This window comes from Fringilla coelebs, assembly GCF_963513975.1.
Source record: "Fringilla coelebs genome assembly, chromosome: 1".
In the NCBI taxonomy this organism is placed as follows: Eukaryota; Metazoa; Chordata; class Aves; order Passeriformes; family Fringillidae; genus Fringilla; species Fringilla coelebs.
In genome coordinates this window covers 110,178,832-110,197,996 of record NC_140028.1, presented here as the reverse complement: position 1 = coordinate 110,197,996, position 19,165 = coordinate 110,178,832, and the positions used below count along the sequence as shown (strand labels likewise).

At 40.0% G+C, this 19,165-nt stretch overlaps 1 protein-coding gene across 1 annotated transcript in view; it reads right to left on the bottom strand.

Moving 5' to 3' along the window:
* The window catches only part of CPNE4 (copine 4), a gene marked incomplete at its 3' end in the record, with an annotated part of 178,407 nt that overhangs the window by 15,129 nt on the left and 144,113 nt on the right, over positions 1-19,165 (bottom strand). The window contains exon 11 of the mRNA XM_084213077.1: positions 7,166-7,220. Within this exon, the coding sequence (XP_084069203.1) occupies positions 7,166-7,220 (55 nt within the window). The remainder of the gene's footprint in view (positions 1-7,165; positions 7,221-19,165) is intronic.

The following is a 19,165-nucleotide window of genomic DNA, read 5'->3' as shown; positions in this document are numbered from 1 at the left end:
ATCCTACATGGCCATGGAAGATAATGCAGGAAGTCACTATTTCTGTTCCTCACTGAGCAGCACAGAGGATCAGGGCTGCCAGATACACTTCAGAGGTTCTCCAGAGCCCTTCTGCCTGGCTGCTCTGGATGTCTCTCAGTGCACTTTGCCCAGCTGGTATCTGCCAGCCTTATGACCAGCTGCAGGCCAAAGGTAATTGCATCTGTCAAGAACTGTTATGGAAGTTTTCTCACTGATATTTTTTGTTGTTGTTCATTAGCCTTTCTCTTTCCTCTAGGGTTTCTGTATTTTGCATTAACTGTGTTAGAAAAGCAAGAAGGATGGCAATGCATGTTTATGTATTGCAGACTGATCCTTCCAACACTGTGCCTCTTCAGTGATTTGATTTCTTTATTCCAAATGCATTTCAAATTATACCTAAAGGAAAATACAAATCTTTTCAAAAGCTATGAATACAGTATTTCAATCTCACATGCAAGCACGGTTTGGTTGCTTTTGTTGCCGTGCCTCTTTCAGAATCACATAATGCAAACAATTTATCTGGTTCAGAGCTATGGCACCCAGGCTATTATTTAACAGACAACAGTTCAGGCCAAAAAGGAAAGCCCAAGTCTAGTTAGTGTGCACAATGATCCAAAAAATAATACTGTCTGAGCATCAGCTGCTATCCTCCTAAAGCAAATGGCCCTCATACATTGTCATCCCGATTCACAGAGAGTGTTAAAATGCACCCTGAAGGCAGCAAAGGAAACACAATGAATGTGCAGAAGCATTGGCTTGTTTCCTATGCTCTTTGAGTAATATATCACAATTTAAACAAGATATAAGTACAATGTGAAGGAGAGAAATTCTTTGAGCAGCTCAGTGATGGCTCACAAACAGGAAATCATCACTCAAGGCAAGGCAACAGCAGCTATGTTTTAAGCAGAGCTTCTCCAAATGCTCAGAACTCATCCCCCACTGTGTTAAGCAAAGCCAAGTGTGCTTCAACCTGTCCTTTTGCTGTCTTCCCTGTGGTGGCCAGAACTCAAGAGTGTCCAAACTAGCAGAGACTTCAGACTTATACCACATACTGAAGGCCTTACTAAACTTGGGCTGCTACCTGATAGGACTCCATGTAAAGCTCATCCATGTCAAAACGTGGTTTGCATCAGACATTCAATGCTTGTGCTTTCTAAACAGTGCAAGGTGATGAGTTTCCCTCCTTTTTTTTCTTCTTTTCCTTGTTTTTCTTTTTGTAATTAAACATGCAAGGGCTTTGTGACTGAAGGGCAAACCGTGCTGATGACAGAGAACCAAAAGCTGGTATACTCAATGGCATCTTCCTGATATTGAATGACACAGCCCTTGAATGACCCTCCCAGAACTGATTAACTAAAGACAAACAGGAGGCAACAGTTTGAACACCTAAGATGCTGAAGACTGAGAAATCCTCAGGGGAAAGAAGAAGACACTTGGCTGCTCAGAAGCAGGCATGTTTATACAATTGACTAGGGTGGTTTGTATTGGGGATTGATCTAACAGTCAGGAAATCCTGGCATGTGTCAAGTCACACAAATACAGAACGGCTGCCTTACATCAGTACCTGGAACAGAGAATTTTGCCCAGAACTGCAGAGCACAGTCTGTGGTGGAAGTCAGCCTTACCTTAAGGAATGTTCCCACAAAACCCTGAGTGTTTTGTGACTGGACTAAGTTTTTGTAACCCTGGACTAAGTTTCAAATATGAAGCTGACCCTCTGCTCAGCCCTTCTTTCCTAACATTGATCCATAAAATCAACCCATAAAAGGGAAGGAGAGAAAAATGCTGGCATGCTGAGCTGATTGCATGGGATTAGTCTGGTGTTACTGGGGCTGCTGCACAGAGCTGCACTCAAAGCCTGTAGCTAAAGATATTCACTTGCACTTGTATGAATCTTTTGCCTCTGCAGGGCTCCAGATCCATTCTTTAGCAGATACCATCATGGATGTGGCCTTATTAAATTCCAGGAACTTCCTACACCAGGAACACACTACTTCACAGGTCATTCCTTCAAGGTTTTTAACAAGCAAATTAACTAGCTCTACCATACATTATGATACAGATCACAGTGACAGCATTTCTGAGGCTATGACAATTAAATAAACAGTACAGAATAGTTTTGCTAAGACAGTTTATTGAAATGTTGCTTTTTACCACTGTACAATGCCTCCTTCACTGTACATTTACAGTGACAAACACCTGCAATTTTCCATCAATGTGATGGCACCCATGAGACTCTTGGAAGAATCACAATGATATTTCCACATGCTTTTGGCCACTTTTGTAGAAAAAATCACATTGATTTAACATAGCAGGTAACTTATTTCCCTCTTATTGGGATGAGATGAAATTCATCCTCATAGCATGGCCCTTGCTAAAAATGTTCCTAATTTAGGCTGAAAGGAAAGGAGAACTTCCTAGTTGATGAGAATTTTTGAGATTTCTTAAAAAAATATTTTATGAGTTTAGATAGAAACCTCAAATCACAAACAAAAATCCTGCCATGGAATCTGAAAAATAATAAATTCCCCAGCATTGATAACACAAATTGCTGGAAAGCTTTTGAGCTGTGCAAAGGCATTTTATTTAAATTTCATTGAAACTTGTTATTCTAGTTTGGCCTACACACTTTTTAAACCCCTTTAACTGAATTTCCATTTTTTAAAATAAGAAGCTATGGTTTTTATTTTCAAATACTGAATGTGGATGCCTGAATTCTGAAAATTAATAATCCTTTTTTACCCCCCTCTAGATTGTTGAATTCATTGAAATTAACCTTCATGTCCCAAACAGCTCCAGCTTTTCTCTATGGTGATGGTACTAGGAGTATTTGACAAACAATCTGACAAATTCAGATTTTTAGGAATGCTTTCTTAATAATTTAAACAGACATTGTCAAAAATCCATGAACAATAGATGCATATAAATGCCAAAATGCACTATGTTGGACACTTATCTGTGAATAAATTGAATGCTATTAAGCTACTGTCATTCAGAAAACTAAATATGAAATGCCTGCATATTCTGCAAAAGCTTAAGACACTAATGAATTTCAAGTACTTTTGGTCAAAAGCTATTATTTTCAGAATGCTCATTAATCAAATAGCTTGGGAGCTGGAAAGCTTGTGTTTCTCACTAAGATACATGGTACATATTTCTGCTTGGCAAAGCTGGACCATTTATTTCCCTTTACACTTCATTTTTGTACATGCTGCCCAAGTTTCCATGTCTAAATCCAACTTGCATGGATAAGGAGAACTAATTCTGTTTTGCACCTTGGTCTGCTACACATCCTTTTTATTTTTTCAGGTTTGCATATATTTTGGCCATCAATCTCCTGAAAAGTGCAGGAATCATAAAGACCACAGCACTTCTCAAGTCCCTCACCTGTCCAACAAAGCAGTGCAGGTTAGGGCTGTAAAGATGCTGCCCTGTGTCTGTAACTGCCGTGAGTTTGTCTCCAGCACACATTCACGGCAAAAGCAGGGAATGAAGCTTTCACTAAAAATACAGAAATAACCCAGGACTCTCTTAAAACAAACTGCAAGTTGTTTAGTATCTATTCAGGTGTCAGCTGCAATTCTCCTTCAGGAAACAGGCCTTCATTAATGGCAACCCACCTGCCGTGGGGCTGACACAATTTGAACTTGCTTTTCATTTTAACAGTAAGTTTTGTGCTGCTGAGTGCTTTTTCATCTCCTTTGAGTCCTGCCTGCTTAGAAGTCAGTGTGTGTGGTCTGCTTTCTTTCCTCCTCTTCACTGTGACCTTTCACAGCCAAGTCTGAGTCCATATTATCTACCACCTCTTCACTTTACATCAGACTTGTCAGATGCTTCCTTTCATTGCAAAAAAAACCCAAACCCAAAACCACCCAAAACAAAACAAAACAAGACAAAAAAATTCTGGAAGTTTGTATGATAGAAACTCACTCTCAAGGGAAATATTTCTCTCAGAGCTTTACTTAGATCAAGGAGCAGGGTGATGTGTTTGTCAGGTCTTGGTGGAAGAAGCTCATATTGCTGAATATTAGATGAAAGATCTCTAGGCTGATGCAGAATGATGTATATGGCATGTCTTGCTTCCTTTACTTTCACAGATTACTTAGGCCACTAAGAAACTGCTGGTTTTCTACTAACAGCTGAAATGTGTCATTTGGAGATGAACCGAGGGAAAATAAAGTCAACACAACATAGCAGCGTGCTCTTGAAATGGAAATTCTGTAGAAAACACATATAAAAACAAGATTTAAAGGGGTAGAACATCAAGAGATTTATGAAGAGCCTGAAGAGATAGACACTGACACAGCTGAGGAAGGAAGCTGTTATTTAGGTTGTATGGGGGCTCCGTGGTTACTTAGGAATCCTTGGCAGTGGGAGTAATTTCTTCCATAGCCCTATTTGAATTTGTTGTCTACTGAAAGAAATAAAAGACCAGATGCTGGAGTGCAGAGACCACATGCTATGAGCAGGTTAGATCGCTTCATCAGGACTGGAGGCTTGAAAACAGACACTAAATTAATGAGAAGCTGATTTATTCACATGATGGGGTCAGAACTTAGAAGTTCTCATAATGATCCAACCTAAATTTGAAGATGTAAAATTGTTACAGTAGTGGCACTGCTCTCCTTTAGTAAAAGAAATGTATGGTATGTATGACTTGTAGTAGCTGGGACTGAAAACACAAAAAGATCATTTGAATAGCACAAGATCTGCACTGTTGTTGTGGTGTCTAGCATGTTGCCATATTTTTGCAGCAGGAAATAAGAGGTTAAGGAAGAAACTTGGGAGCACTTTTTTTCTACAGTCTCTATTGCTTTTAATTTTATCTGTTTCTTCTCCATTTCCTATGCATCTTTGCTACGTTCCACATCAAAAACTAATCACTGTTGGCTTTGAATTTACTTTTTACCAGTGTAGACTAAATTACTGAAGGATTTTCAGGTTCATTGGTCTTGACTTAATAATGCATCCTGATGAAGGTGACTCTTCACTCTTGAAGGACATACCTTTCAATTCAGAAGTGCAGTCAAAACCAAGCAGGGACTCAGAAGTATTGATATAGTTTATTTTAGGAAGCCAGATACTTTTATGGACTATGCAGAGTATCACAGGGAGAGGCTGAACTACAGCAGAGATGACTGTTAACTCCTCATGCAGTTCCAGCTGGATGTGCCCATGACAGACACCAAGCTGATTATTGGTCCCCATCTGTGGCACAGAAGAGTGAGTTCCCTGCAACTTGGTTCTTGTCTTCTTCAAAGTTTTGTTATGTTTGTGAGCTGATGTCATTTTGTCTTTGTCACTTTCTGTCAGAAGTTTCCATAGCAGAAATGAAAGATGTTGTTCTGGCCTTCACCTGCATCTCCATTTACTTCGGGACTTGTTTTATTTAGTCACACATATGCAATCCACAGGAAAGCTCATGCTACAGGATAAGACTCTTCATTCATTCATGGACTACTAAGTTCAGTGCAATTCTCTGAGCTTCTCAAGGGCATTTGTCAGGAAATTACCCAAACACTAATTCTGCCAAAGCAGAAAATCAATTGGTGCTTGTGATTGCAGGAACAATTGGTTACACAGACCCCTGAAGTTACTTTCTGGCAAGACATCTGTTTTCCAGCTAGCACCTGAAGTGTGCTCTCACAATCAGGTGAGAAGGATGATACTGGAGTCTAACAAAACTGCTATGTTGCCAATAGGCTCATGTGACCTGAAGCATCAGTGCTACCAGCTGATTATTTTGGCTGAGAAGAGCAGCTTTGTGCTGAGATCTTTGCCTGTCACCAGGAAACCACTGAAAAGACTTCAGCTGACACAGTAAGACCTTCCTTCAAGCAGTCCTTAGATAAGGATGGTTCTCCATGACTGGAAAAGTTGTAAGTTTTCCCCCACGCACCGGTGGTCACCTCAGAGATGCTGGAACAACCAGGCCCTGACACACCACCTTAAATAACAGTGATGTTGTCAGCTGCTGCAGTTGGAACAAACATACAACAGACACAGATGTTCTGGGCTCATAATACCACATTAAAATGTATATCAAAGCTCTGGAAGGCATCTCTGACTTTGGAAAGCACTAACACTGGTGTTACCCTTGAGGAACAATGCAAGGCAAAACACCTTGCCAGGCACAGACAAGCTGAGAAAGCAATGTTGTTAAAACATACATTAACTTACCTTAGACATCTGTTTGCACGACATGTATCATATTTGCTCTATATCACTACTGTTGTTCTTCTGCAGGTATCAAGCCTTAAAGCCGTGAGGAACACACTGGAGCATTTTTTTCATCTGCTGATTCATGCCTTACAAGGCTGAATGCACATAATCCCTCTCAGAAATTCTTACCTGGCTAGTGTTCACCTCCCTACCTCAGCCACAGCCCAGAGACACAACCCAGAGCAGGGCACACAGGGACACTGGATGAAGTCTGCATGATTAGATGCTAATACTTCTCCTTTTCAGACAGTATCTGAGTTGCTGGAAATTAGAGTGCCCCCCAAGATTTTGGTTATTTATCTATGCTGAACTACTCTTCTGCCCACACAACCTCTGTGAAACAAAGGATTTGAATTTCTACTTATTTCTTCTTGGGCCTTTCTCCTCGGTTGGATGCTCCTTCTTTTACTTCACTGTCTTCACTCCAAGCCTACCAGATGGCATGCTTATGTTCACAATTGCAGCGTCACTGCAGATCACTGTCTTTTGTTTATTTGTTTGCTTTGGTTTTTGTTTGTTTATAAATACCACTTCTCTCTAGCACGGCTACATGCTCTTGTATTTCTCTTCCTGGTATTGACTGTGTCCACCATGACACAGAATTTTGCCAAAATTCTTCTCAAGTCTTTATTTTCAGGAAGATGTTTGGCAAGGGATGCTCAAAACATCATTTCTCCTCTTAGCATCCACTAACAAAGCTTTGCCAATACCATAAAATATTTTGGGTATCATCAAACAATTATTTTAGGTCTAGCCCTGTCTGATTTCTGGTTTCAGTGAGGTATCACTGGATGAGAAACTCAGATGGAAGAGAACAAGCAGAGGAGGTGTTCCTGTTTGCCACTGCCTTGCCTTTCACCATTTCTCCCTTATTTGTGTCTCATAACTCAAGGAAATTAGAAAATTACACTTAGGCACCTACTTTGTATTCTGGGGGTATTCTTGCTCCAAATCCAAAGGCTGGGAACATTTTGTCGCTGGAAAAGAATGAAAAAAATATAAGAGTACCCATAGAGAAATATTGTTACCATAAACATTTATTCCTCTGTATGCATTCATGAGAAATGCAAAGCCTCACAACAGCACAGAAGTGGTTTTAAGTCAAGTGATGGCAGAGTGGAAGGGTACTGAATTGGAGAAGTAGGGTTGTGTACTCAACAGATTAGGGGGAGTGTGTTATGGAAGATTTTTCAGTTGAGCTCCTAGTATTTTTGGGCAGTTAAAATCACTTGGAGAATACTGAGAGATCCGGATGTCTTGTACTTCCCCCACAAATGCAATAACAAGTGTGTATTACCCACTCTTTTGCATTACCTGGCTGAAACAAGAGAGTTTGTTGACTGAACAGCCTATAACAACATTTATTTCATATAAATATGGATGTGTTCCCCCAGCTCAGAAAATGGGCCTAGAGAAGATATGACTCAGATTAAAAGTGTTTACAAATTTGGGTTCTTACAGTTGCCCAGTTGCTCAAAAGGGACTTCCTAAAATATCGGAAAGGGGCAATTTCACGCTCCCAAACCTGCAGGTTCTGTAAAGTTTTCCACCTGCATCTTTAGCAGTTCCACTAAAACATGAGAGTATTTTAAATAGGCATAGAGTGACTGATAACCTGCCAAAATTCCTTGGCATGGTCAGTTTGCTTTCAGACACTACAGTGAGGTTATTTTACCCCAGTTAGACATGCAAGAGAAAAAAATACCTGATTCAGAGAACCTGGAAACTTCAAGGCTGTTAATACCCTTTCAGAAATGCAATAAAGTCTCACACAGCCCACATGCTGTCAAGCTGCCTCTTCCCAGATGGCAAAGTGGAAAACAACAAGCTGCAAGGAAAGTCTTGTCCCTGAGTCAGCAAAGCACTTGATCATACACTTGAGGTTAACAATTCACTCAAACATATGCTTAATTCCAGACATATCCTGAAGTCTCACTGATGTCACTGAACTGTACTCCAGTCCTCTGATGAATCAGACTAAGTTTGCCCTAGTCTACCTACAGGGTTTCACGGCCCTTGGAAAAGTTGAGCTCCAACTACCATGATTGGAACTTTTAAAAATTCCCAGGAGAGGCCAGCAGCTTTAATATTTTTGGTGTAGTTCAAGAGATGGCCACTCCAAGTCTCAACTGAATAATTCACATCCCAGACATACTCCAAAAAGATAACAGCACCCATTAAACCTGCTTGGTTCTTCTGTCTGGCATAGGATGTTAAAGGCACCATGATATTTCTGATACAACCCAAAGAAAAACTTAAAAGAAAGCAGAATTGTGTCCCCTCTGCTGCATGAATCTTGGGAGCACAGTTCTGTGTACCATATGTTACACCATGTGACAATGGATCTTGGAAAGGAAGACTAACATCATTTGCATGGTAATGAAACATTTTTTTCCCAAGAGATGTCAGAAACGAAGTAGCTGCTGACATTCTATGCTAACCAGCTGCTGATAGCATTCTCTTTGATGAAACACTTCTGGAAGAGGGAAAGCCCTTACAAATGGATGCAGGGAATTCAGGCACACACTTTGAAGGCAAGAAATAATCAACCATTAGAAAAGAATCTGAGAAGGGGGAAAAAAATCTTGTTTTACACCAATGATTAAGCATGGCTGGATTATAAAATCAAACTCTGTGGAGCTGCAGTTAATTGATTTGGGGCAAGAACAAACAAAGACTAAAAAAGAATTTTACTTAGAATTTTACTTAGGTAGAACATAAGTGTCTAAGTTCAACATTGGCAGCAGTTATACAACTGGGAGATGCCTGAACCCATCCAGTGCTTGAATTCTGCTGCAGTGTTTCTGGAGTGTAAACAAGTGTAGGCACTCTGGTATCTACAGCTCCATCTTCTGCTCTGCAGCAATAAGTCATACCTCCAGCAGCCTGGATTCTCCTTCTGGTGGCGAGACTCCCACATTCCCTGTCACACAGTGGCACAGCCCCCACTGTTATTCTGCACCCAGAATACCTTACCTCCACGGTCAGGACACTTGTCTTTATGTTTGAACCTCCCACATCATCTCCTTTTTGAGTAAGTGCAGCCATTACATTGTGAAAGAGTGAAACAGGATCATGTAGCCCCTCAGGATGGGGCTCCATATGGCTGCTTTTTAGAGTGTCCTGGGGTCTCCTGTGCTCAGTACTTCCTGTTGTCTCAGCCAGAATAGCTCCACACTCTCATTAGGTAGAATTTAGGTCAGACACCACAGGTAATCTGATTCAAGCTGCTGGACCAAGAAGCTAACTCTCATGTGCTGTTGGAGCTTGATTCTTAAGGTAAGAAGGGAAACTTTGAGCACTCATGACATTCCTTGCATAAAAAAGATCATCGTGTCATCCCCTGGCCACACCTCAAAAATGTAGTCTGATAGCTTTCAGAATAAAAATAAAATTTAAATGTATGTATTTGAATGTGTTCCCCTTCTATCACACAAAACAAGGTGTTTAGCTCTATTTACTCTTTAGAAAATGAGCTGTTTAATGGCTCAGTGGTGTTTTACAATATAACCCCCTCTAGTCTTCCCATCCACCCTTCACTTGATCATATGAGAAACAAATCCAACAGCTGAGCCTGCTGCCCTCATTCTGCTCATCCAGCACTCCTGAGACACAGCAGGGGAAAAGCGACCCAGAAGGGCAGACAAGAGCTCTCTCACTTGCAGGATAATCCTTTTGTCCTGTGACAGAGCTGCTCCAAAAGACCCAGGGCTATCAGGGCAGCATGCAGAAGAAAGCAGAGCAGCTTCCCAGCTTCCGGAAGCTATGTCAAGGGTTAGGCCATTCAGGGACTTAAACTACAGTCAGAAAATGAAAAGAAGGTTTTCTCCTGCCTCAGGGGTGAATCACATGCATCAGAGACTCCAGCCCTGTTTCCCAGCCTGGCATTTCAGTAGGAAAGGGATCTGCTCTAATGGCTTTTCTTTGTAGTTTAAACTCACTCAAAAGAAGAAAAGTGAGATCCAGTTTTCTTTTTCTCCATAGAGCTTGCTTGGGTGTCATTTATAGGAGGACATAGGCCTGTGACCCTGGCTGAAGCAATGGCACACAGCCATGTCACAGCCATGATCCGTGAGCACCCTCCCTGGTGCAGCGCTGGCTCCTGCCAACCAGCACCCCAGAAACTTCCCAGGGACAATGCAGGGTCTGATACCTCAGGCCAAACCTCAGACATTTGGCTTTTCTATTTTTCAGATTCCATGCTGCTTTGCTGTGCAGTTGTGAGCTTCATGCTGGGGGATGGTAAGCTCTCTTTGCAGAGTGGGTGGACAAAGAAATTCCTTCTTTTGCTGGGGACCAAGGACGACTGATCCAAGTTTCAGGCCCAAGAGCATAAACAACGGTGGAATGAAAAGAGAAAAACAAGAAGGATGAGACTTCATAATCTAAAGCTATAACTGGACAATTAACTCCAATTTGCTAATGGACCAGAACTTATAAAAGTGAGAGGCCTTGTGACTGATCGTCCATTTTTGTGACCATTTTGGGTTCATCTTGGGTCTAGCCCTGGCTGGGCTCTTGTACTGCCCAAGGTGTATCCATTGAGGCCTTTTAATAAATCCCTACTTTATTCTTTAACTCTGTCTAGCCTCTGTTCCAGGTCAGCCTTGACAAGGCATCAGGTCCAGCTGTGCCTGACGCTGCTCCCAAATGCAGTTTGGGCATCACCAGTTTGTGCTGGGAGGAAGAAAGCTGAGACACAAGGACAGGGGCAGTGCCATGTCCTTGACCTCAGGCACCCTCAGGACCTCTGACTTGTTTTGTTTAAAGGTGGCCAGAGTGCCCTTGGCACACAAAAGGAAACTGCCTGCACCGCCCTGCTGAAGGCAGATTGATAAAGGGAAAGGACGGGAGAGAAACAGGCAACTGGAAAAAAAAGCTGGTTCTAAAGAACCTGAAACTTACAGAATCAAGTATGAAAAAGAGGACTGTGACTTGGCAGAATGTTTACAAAATTATTCCGTCACGTCTATTTCACATTCTATATTTACTTTGTTTTACATAGGTTCCCTTGAAAATTTAAATGTGGCATAACTTTCAAAAAACTGAAGTACTTGACATGAAGATCAAAAAAGCAAAAATATCAGATTCTGAATTTTATACCCGGTTATTTAAGGACCATGAGTAGTCATGCAAGCATAGATGTATATGACTTCTGATACTTTTTCAGTCAAACATGCATATATTACTGAAAGGTACCCAAGACTGAGCAGATCTATGGCATTGCTTAAATTGTTTAAATATTGCAAATGATTTCTGTATTTTCTTTGGAACTGCTGTTAATCCCTGTAAGCTGTTATGATTCAGAATTTACTGGCAGCAAGCCCTTGTCAGATAAGTACTCAATAATATACTCAGAAACATGATTCATTCATATGCTTTAGAAAAGAAACAATTCAGCTCGTAGTCTTCCAGTCAGCCTGAAAGAAAAATCAGGGAGAGGGTTCAGATTCAGTGTTCATATTGATCAATGTAAATTAATGCATACAGAAATTAATTGTCAGGGCTCCAAGGCTGCAGTCTTCTGAACAGAAATACAACCAGCTAGAAAAAAGTTTGTCAGTAACCCCAACTATAGCACAACACAGTAGCAGAAAATAATATCTGAAAATATCCCATATTGTCCTTTTGGGACATTGCTCAGTTTTAAGCACCCATCCTTCAAGCTATCAACTGGAAGCAGAGCAAGAGCAATGACAAATCAAAACACTAATGGGGGCAGAGAGAAGAGAGTTTTCAGTGAGCTGTGCTGCACCTACAGGAAAAGAGATGAATAGAGGTAGTAATATGGTTTTGTAAATCGGTAAAAGTGGTACAGATAATGATCCTATTTTCTATTTCACTAGGAAGCCTAGTGCTACGGGAAGGAAAGAAATATGCTTATTATAAAGAGACAAAATAAAGAACGTTTCAAAATCCTGTCTCATTAACCACTGGTGCCTTCTGACATGGAGTATCATTGAAACCAGGATATTACATTTATTCTGAAAAAGATTTGCTATTCCTATTAATGAGATGGAAAAAACTCTTCTACTAGGTAAAATTAATTAGTCAGACATTAAAGACATTTTGCAACCTCCTCAGAAGACTCAGGGACAGACGATGCTTGAGATATTCAGCAGTGCAGCAATACCTGGATTCAAAAAGGTTGCCAGGACTATGCTCTCTGAAAATCAGTTGCTTTTAAAGAGAGAAATTTGGGTTTTTAATTGTTTGGAGAATAAAGGCCTAAGCCATTCTATATTAATTCTAAATTTATTAATTCTGAAAGATTAACTCCTAGCCAGCCACTTACACAACTTGTTCAGGACTAATTTTATTGGTTCCCATTGAAGCCCCTTGGAATGTAGCTACAGCTGTCCTTAAGTTTATTCTCCTGAATTCAATGGAGCATTCATATGGATGCTACTTAACTGACCTTGGAGACCATCAGCATGAAAACCTGCTCACTCTATGCTAGAACAACACAGCAGCACAAACAGTACTAATGATGCAGTGAATGGAGGGAAGGAGAAAACATGGAGGGAGGAGAGAGAAACACTAAGAGCTCACTTTTAGTCACAAATACCTGAGAATCTGAAATTTACAGCTTGCAAGGAGAATGCCAGACCTGAATCCCTGGATATTAAGCTGTCACTTGTTATTTTGGTCTTAGGTCAGATCAGAACTACAGGGAGATTTTTTTAAAAGTACTGGAGGCAACAAAATCAATTATTATGCCTTTCATTTTCAATTCCTGTCTTAAAAGAATAAACTGTGGATCTGCTCTGCTTGACATACTTTTTTCATGGCGAAATCAGATCATTTTTGTCTGTTAGTAAGAAATTTCAAATTGACAAAATTAAGAAGGGAGGTGTGTAACACATGTAATTGAAAAAGGTGTGAATGTGAGGAGAGAAAGAAGGAGGGGAAAAGGGCACAGAAAGAGGAAGGGAGAGAACAGCTCAGAAAAGGTAAAGGAAAAGATAGAAGAGGAAACAGCAAACACCACAAACAAAATAGAGCTATCTCTAAACTCAATTAAAATTGTAATCTTTCATGTTCAGGGAGTGAACTGGAAGACTACGAGCTGAATTGTTTCTTTTCTAAAGCATATGAATGAATCATGTTTCTGAGTATATTATTTAGTACTTATCTGACAAGGGCTTGCTGCCAGTAAATTCTGAATCATAACAGCTTACAGGGATTAACAGCAGTTCCAAAGAATACAGAATACAGAAATCATTTGAAATATTTAAACATTTTCAGTTCCCGCTTTGCAAGCAGAGCTGGCCAAATAAAGGACATGATCCGGCATGGGGATTGGAACGAGATGATCCTTAAGGATCATCCCTTGCAACCCAAGCCATCCCATGATTCTATGATCAAATAGGGCTAAATAAAACCATTTCAGCTGAAGGGACAAGAGCCCATCCATTTCACCACTTGCAGTCTTGCACAGCCTCCTGTGCCCCTCCAGGATGCAGATCCAGGCTGTGGTCCAGCTGTGGCCTGCCCCAGTCAGAGTCAGAAGGACCACAGGAGTTCAGCAGTCGCAGTGATTTCACCCACTGACCTGGATTCTTTCCTCAGGGGTTGCTCCTCTGTCACCACATATTCACTGTGCTCTGATGTCTGGTTTGATACAACCACATCCCCGGTTTTGGCCAGGTTACTGCGTGTTGCATCAAGCTTGCTCTGTGCCTGACACAGCTTGGCATTCAGTCCATAATGCACAGTGATTTCCAGCGCAGTAGCTGGATCAGTAGGATGATTATCATACATCTTGGTCACAAAAGAGATCTGGGAGCATGCAAATCAGTGGTAAATCACTGCAACAGTACATCATTGTCCGGGCTGTCGCAGAGATGCTACGTCATTGGGTGCAAAATCCTGACATTAAAATTCACTCACTGTCTCAAATTACAGCTCTCAGGCACCTTAGGGGAGCTGGAATCTGCTGAATACTGAGAAATAGATGCTGTCATGTAATTGTGTTTCAAAAATACGAAGCAGCGCCTGCCTCACCTGAGGGAGAAATAGTTAATGAAGCAGGGGAATACAAATTCCCTGAAGCTAACCACCAAAAGGAATCAACTCATGAAATAACTAACAAAGCCAAATCCAGGTACAATGGATTTAAACTTCCCCTTGTTGACATTAAAAGAATTGCAAAAGAAGCTCTGCAGGGTAAAAATATCAAGTAAAATCAGAAATTCCTAGGCTGGGGAATACACACAGAAAAAAAAAAGTCACTAGAGCTTTAGGGAGGAGTAGGTAAAGCAAAAGGAAATGGCAGTAAGATCTATCACTTGCTAGAAGGATAGCCTAATAAAATAACATACTCAGGAAGGTGAGACAAAATGTCAAGCTTCCCTGCAAGGTAACAAATAAATTGCAATGACCTGATTTATGCCTACATGAATGACCCAATTCAGTAAAATGCATCTTGAAAAAGAAATGAGACTCTACAACTGGGAATAAACTAGGAAAGGAGATGCTGCAAGAGGCTACGAGTTGTCTTTAATTTCTCAAACCAGGCAGTTTTCAGACAGTCTTGTATTTTAAGGGATTGACATAGGTCTCTAAACCTTCCAAAACCCTAACTCTATATAGAGTGATTTGGCTCATCTGTGGGGTTATGTATAGAAAAGTGTACCATCACTGAAAAGGTAATTCTCACACAAACTGTAATCCCAGATGTTTAAAATCCAACATGTCTTGCAGGCAACACTGCAGGCAGGAGGCTGAATTCCATCAGGTTATGAAGAGCCCCAGACTGAACAGTGAGGGGCCCTCCTGAACCACAAGAGTGGCTTACAGTGTGTACTGCACTAGGCAACCACAAGAACAAAAGCTTTGCCAGCACATATGCACATAATTCTGTCCTTTTTTACAAATTACATTGAAAAGGGTTGGTAAGAGATCTTGCTCTGCAACAATTTTATATCAGAAAATATCTGTCCATTAGGGGTGTGCTGGGGAGAGGGGATACCAGGACTGCATTGGCATATATCTATATATCTATATATCTATATATCTATATATCTATATATCTATATATCTATATATCTATATATCTATATATCTATATACCTATATCTATATATGTATGTATATACACAGAGAGCTGCTGGGAGAGGAATTTCTCATCAAATGCTCTCAAGATACAAATGAACTTTCTAGGATGAGCAGGATGAAACCTTTATAGAGATGACACAGTGACTTAATGCGATCAAATGAGCTGCTGATGTAATTACACCAAAACTGGAATGATATTAAGTTAAAATGAAGACCACTAAGAAAATAAGTTAGAGCAATACCATAATTGAAGTGTACTGATGACTACACACATTCAGTGAGGCATCACTGAATATGCAGGAGGAAATGGGCTACTATCTTCTGTTCATCTGATAATTTGGAATCGCTGACCAAGGTCAATTTCACAATATTTTGGAGGTGATACTAAGACAATAAATGCAACTTAATTCACAGGAATTGTCCAGCTTTTACTGAGATCAATTGAACACATAAACCTTTTAAGGTCAACTCAGGCATGGTGTTTATTTATCCCACAGATGGGTTTCCAAATGTGAATAATTCTCAGCTATACCCTACTGTAATGTAGTGGATTACTAAACCAGTTCTGTCCTTAACAATGCAAGGAGGGAAGTGATGCTTCCGAAATTGTGGAAAGGATTGCATTGACTAAAGGTGCACTAAATCAATATCAAATGGCATCAGTGAAAATGACAACAGAAATTGCTCCTTTGCTCATGCATATTTACTTATTGTTTACAGAGATGTCTAGTTTCTACAGCAGTAGGTGGGATGCCATGTTTGCAGGGCTTTACATGTCATTTAGTTTTCTTCAGAAAGGACTTTTGACCAAAAAATCCCTACAGTACCATTTTGCACAGTTGCAGGAAAGTGTCAAGTGCTGCACTGACCAATGCTCTTCACAGGAGATTTCAAGCTGAGCTGAGAAATAGTACAGACCACACAGAAAAGCCATGTAGAAGGTTCAGATTTTCAGCTTTCTACCATCTGACAGAGTGCAGCAGGGGTCTGAAAAGCATTTGGAGGAAGCTGCAGCTAAGCAGTTTTGTAACAAAAGAAACTTGGAAGGGACTGCTTGTGACTGGTGCACTGGCATAGGGACTGAGTTCCTGGAAGAAAAGGCACAAAGAAGACACAAAGATGAGCACTTGGCAATGGGAAAGGCAGAGCAGCAAGAATTGTCAGGATCCGCCCAGACAAGGGTCTGCATAGATGTGTATAAATGTGTGGATGTGTATTTAAATACATGCACACACCCCCACACATCTGCATGTATGTACATCTGCAAAAGAAGCCATTCTGAAGTCATCTTCATCTTCCCAGCACAGCTGGTGTATGAGACTAATTCTCCTGTACTGATTCTTGGGATAAAAAGTAGCGATTGTGGAACCTCCTTGGTGACGTGGGGACCCTTATGTTGCAAGAAGTCTACAAATGCCAGGTTCTGCGAGGTCAAATACTGAATATATGTTTGCATTCATTATGTAATTGTGCCAGTCTAGGTCCTCAGCTGTTAAATCCATGGATTTTCATTGCAGTTTGAAAATGGAAACTATCAGTGATTCCTTTTTGCCAGTGCAGTTCTAGACCTGGCTTATCCAAACACTTCAGAATATGTTTACCCACACCTGAGCTTGTTGACAACCATAAGCTACAAGTTTTTCTGTATAGGTTACTGTTTCTCAATTCTTCTTTTGTTGTATGTCTATGCAAATTGGGTCCTATTAAAGCACTAAATAAAACGACTCATATCTTTTCCCTGAAGATTTTTAAACTTGTTTAGATATGCTAATCAGGTTTTTTGCTCAACAGCCTCGAGAAAAGTTGTTTCTGTAATTAAAGTGATGAAGAGAGATGCTTAATAATTAAGCATATTTTTATTTATTGATCTACATGAGTAGATAAAATTTTAACATCTACAGCTCTACGTAGGAAGTTCATGAAATATTTAATGTCAGATATAGTGCCAGTAATTCTAGGCATCATTCTTTGCTCCAGTTTTAATGAACCACTATTGTACTACTATCACAATCAAAGCAAGTTGCTGTTTTTCTCTTTGTGTTGGCAAAATCACCTCAAGTTATTTAAGACAGATCCTTCCAGTCGAGGTAGCTTTCTGAGTCGTCATCCACAAACCCAGACAGAGCTTCAGGATGAAGTGACCTGGTAAGTGATTCTTAATAGGGGGATATGCTTCTGATTACTAAAGAAAGGTGTAAACTCTGGGCTCTGCCTCCACTTAAAGCCTTAATTGAAACCACAGTACTTAAGTATAGACTGATATTTGTATTTGGGACTAATTGCACTGATTTACACATGATTTCCATAACATGTACTGAGTTACAATTCCCTTGTTCGCTTTCTCTTCCCTAACTGCCCTCTGCTGGTACCTCAGGAAAAATATTTCTGGGACAGTTGGAACTCCTCAGGCTTGTGGTTTTTTCACTTCTTAGATCTACACCAAAAGCATCATACTGGGCTGGGAACCCCAGTCCTTTTATTTTCTCCTTTCATTTTTTTCCCTTCTAAAATTTGAAGTGTAGTTTACAGAGAAGGAAGGGCTTACATACAGTTTCCAATCACAGTGAACATCCTTGCTCAGGCCTAAAATATGAAAAAGAAACCACAAAGAGCAATTTTTGCATTTAATCACCAACTGCTGCAATTCACTGTTTGCAGAAGGTAACTCTGACTGACTTCAGGAGTTCCAAGCCTTTTGTGGAATGTAGCCTGGTTTCTAAATTTTCATTCTTAAGTATTTTGTAGAGTTCTACACATAAAGAATTCCTGCCCTTTGCAGGAATAATGTACTCCTTGCTCATTAGTGGCCTTTGGGGAGGGTGCTAGTCAAGTATGTTTTACACCAGCAGTTTATTTGTTAACATATGATCTCAGTGTGAATGTCACTTTCAAGGAGTTACTTGAGGATTTAGAGTTAAGGAGACTATCTGCCTAAATAAAAAGAAAACATTAGTGTGAGAAAACAGAGTTTATCTTCCACATGTTTCAAGGGACCTTGAAACTGAAAAAAAATCTGCAGTATCTTTAGGAGTGAATAAAATTAACAGAGAGATTTAAAATAATTAAGAACTAAGACTATTTTGAAATAGATTTTGAATAAAAAGAAGATAAATTTGACAGGATTTTGTGGTCAAATACATAGAATCATGCATTGAGTGCCTAGATAAGAATGGGGATGGCCCATCAAGAATGGGAAGTTCCACAAATATCCAATGCAGCAAATGCTTTTGCATTTGATAATGCAGTAAAAGCATTTGATAAAGTACATCTAATCTTGTCTTTTTCAATGAATGAGTATTGATTTGACCATACAAAAACTGATTCTCCTACTTGTTTGTGACTGCTTTTTATTAATCCAATGAAGAATCTGAATGTATGCACAAACATAAAACTAGGTGTAGGAAAAATAAATCAAAAAAAATCAGCCAGGTAAATGGGAGGCAGTGGGCATTTGTGTGTGGGGCAAACAATTAATAATAAAGATCAAATTCATAAAACTCTTAATTCCATTTTAGTGCCATCTATACTTTGCATAATACCTCAGGATTTGCTTGAGTCGGAAGGAATTCAGTGGGATTAGATAATAAACTCGAGTGTCTTGCTGATTCAGAACAGAAATTTTAATGCAAAGATAAATATTTAATGTGATTTAATGAGATTCTTAATAAGCACAAGCAAAAGAAAAACTACTAACTGCAGAAATCAGATATCAAAGTGAGGAGCAGATTTGCAAGACCTGCCATGGGCTTCACCCACAATAACATCATTAAAACCTGCAATAATGTAAGATCATTTAGGAAGTATTTCAGCCTTTAGCATTGTGTACAAGGAAAACATTTATCCTTGCAAACAAGCTATTTAC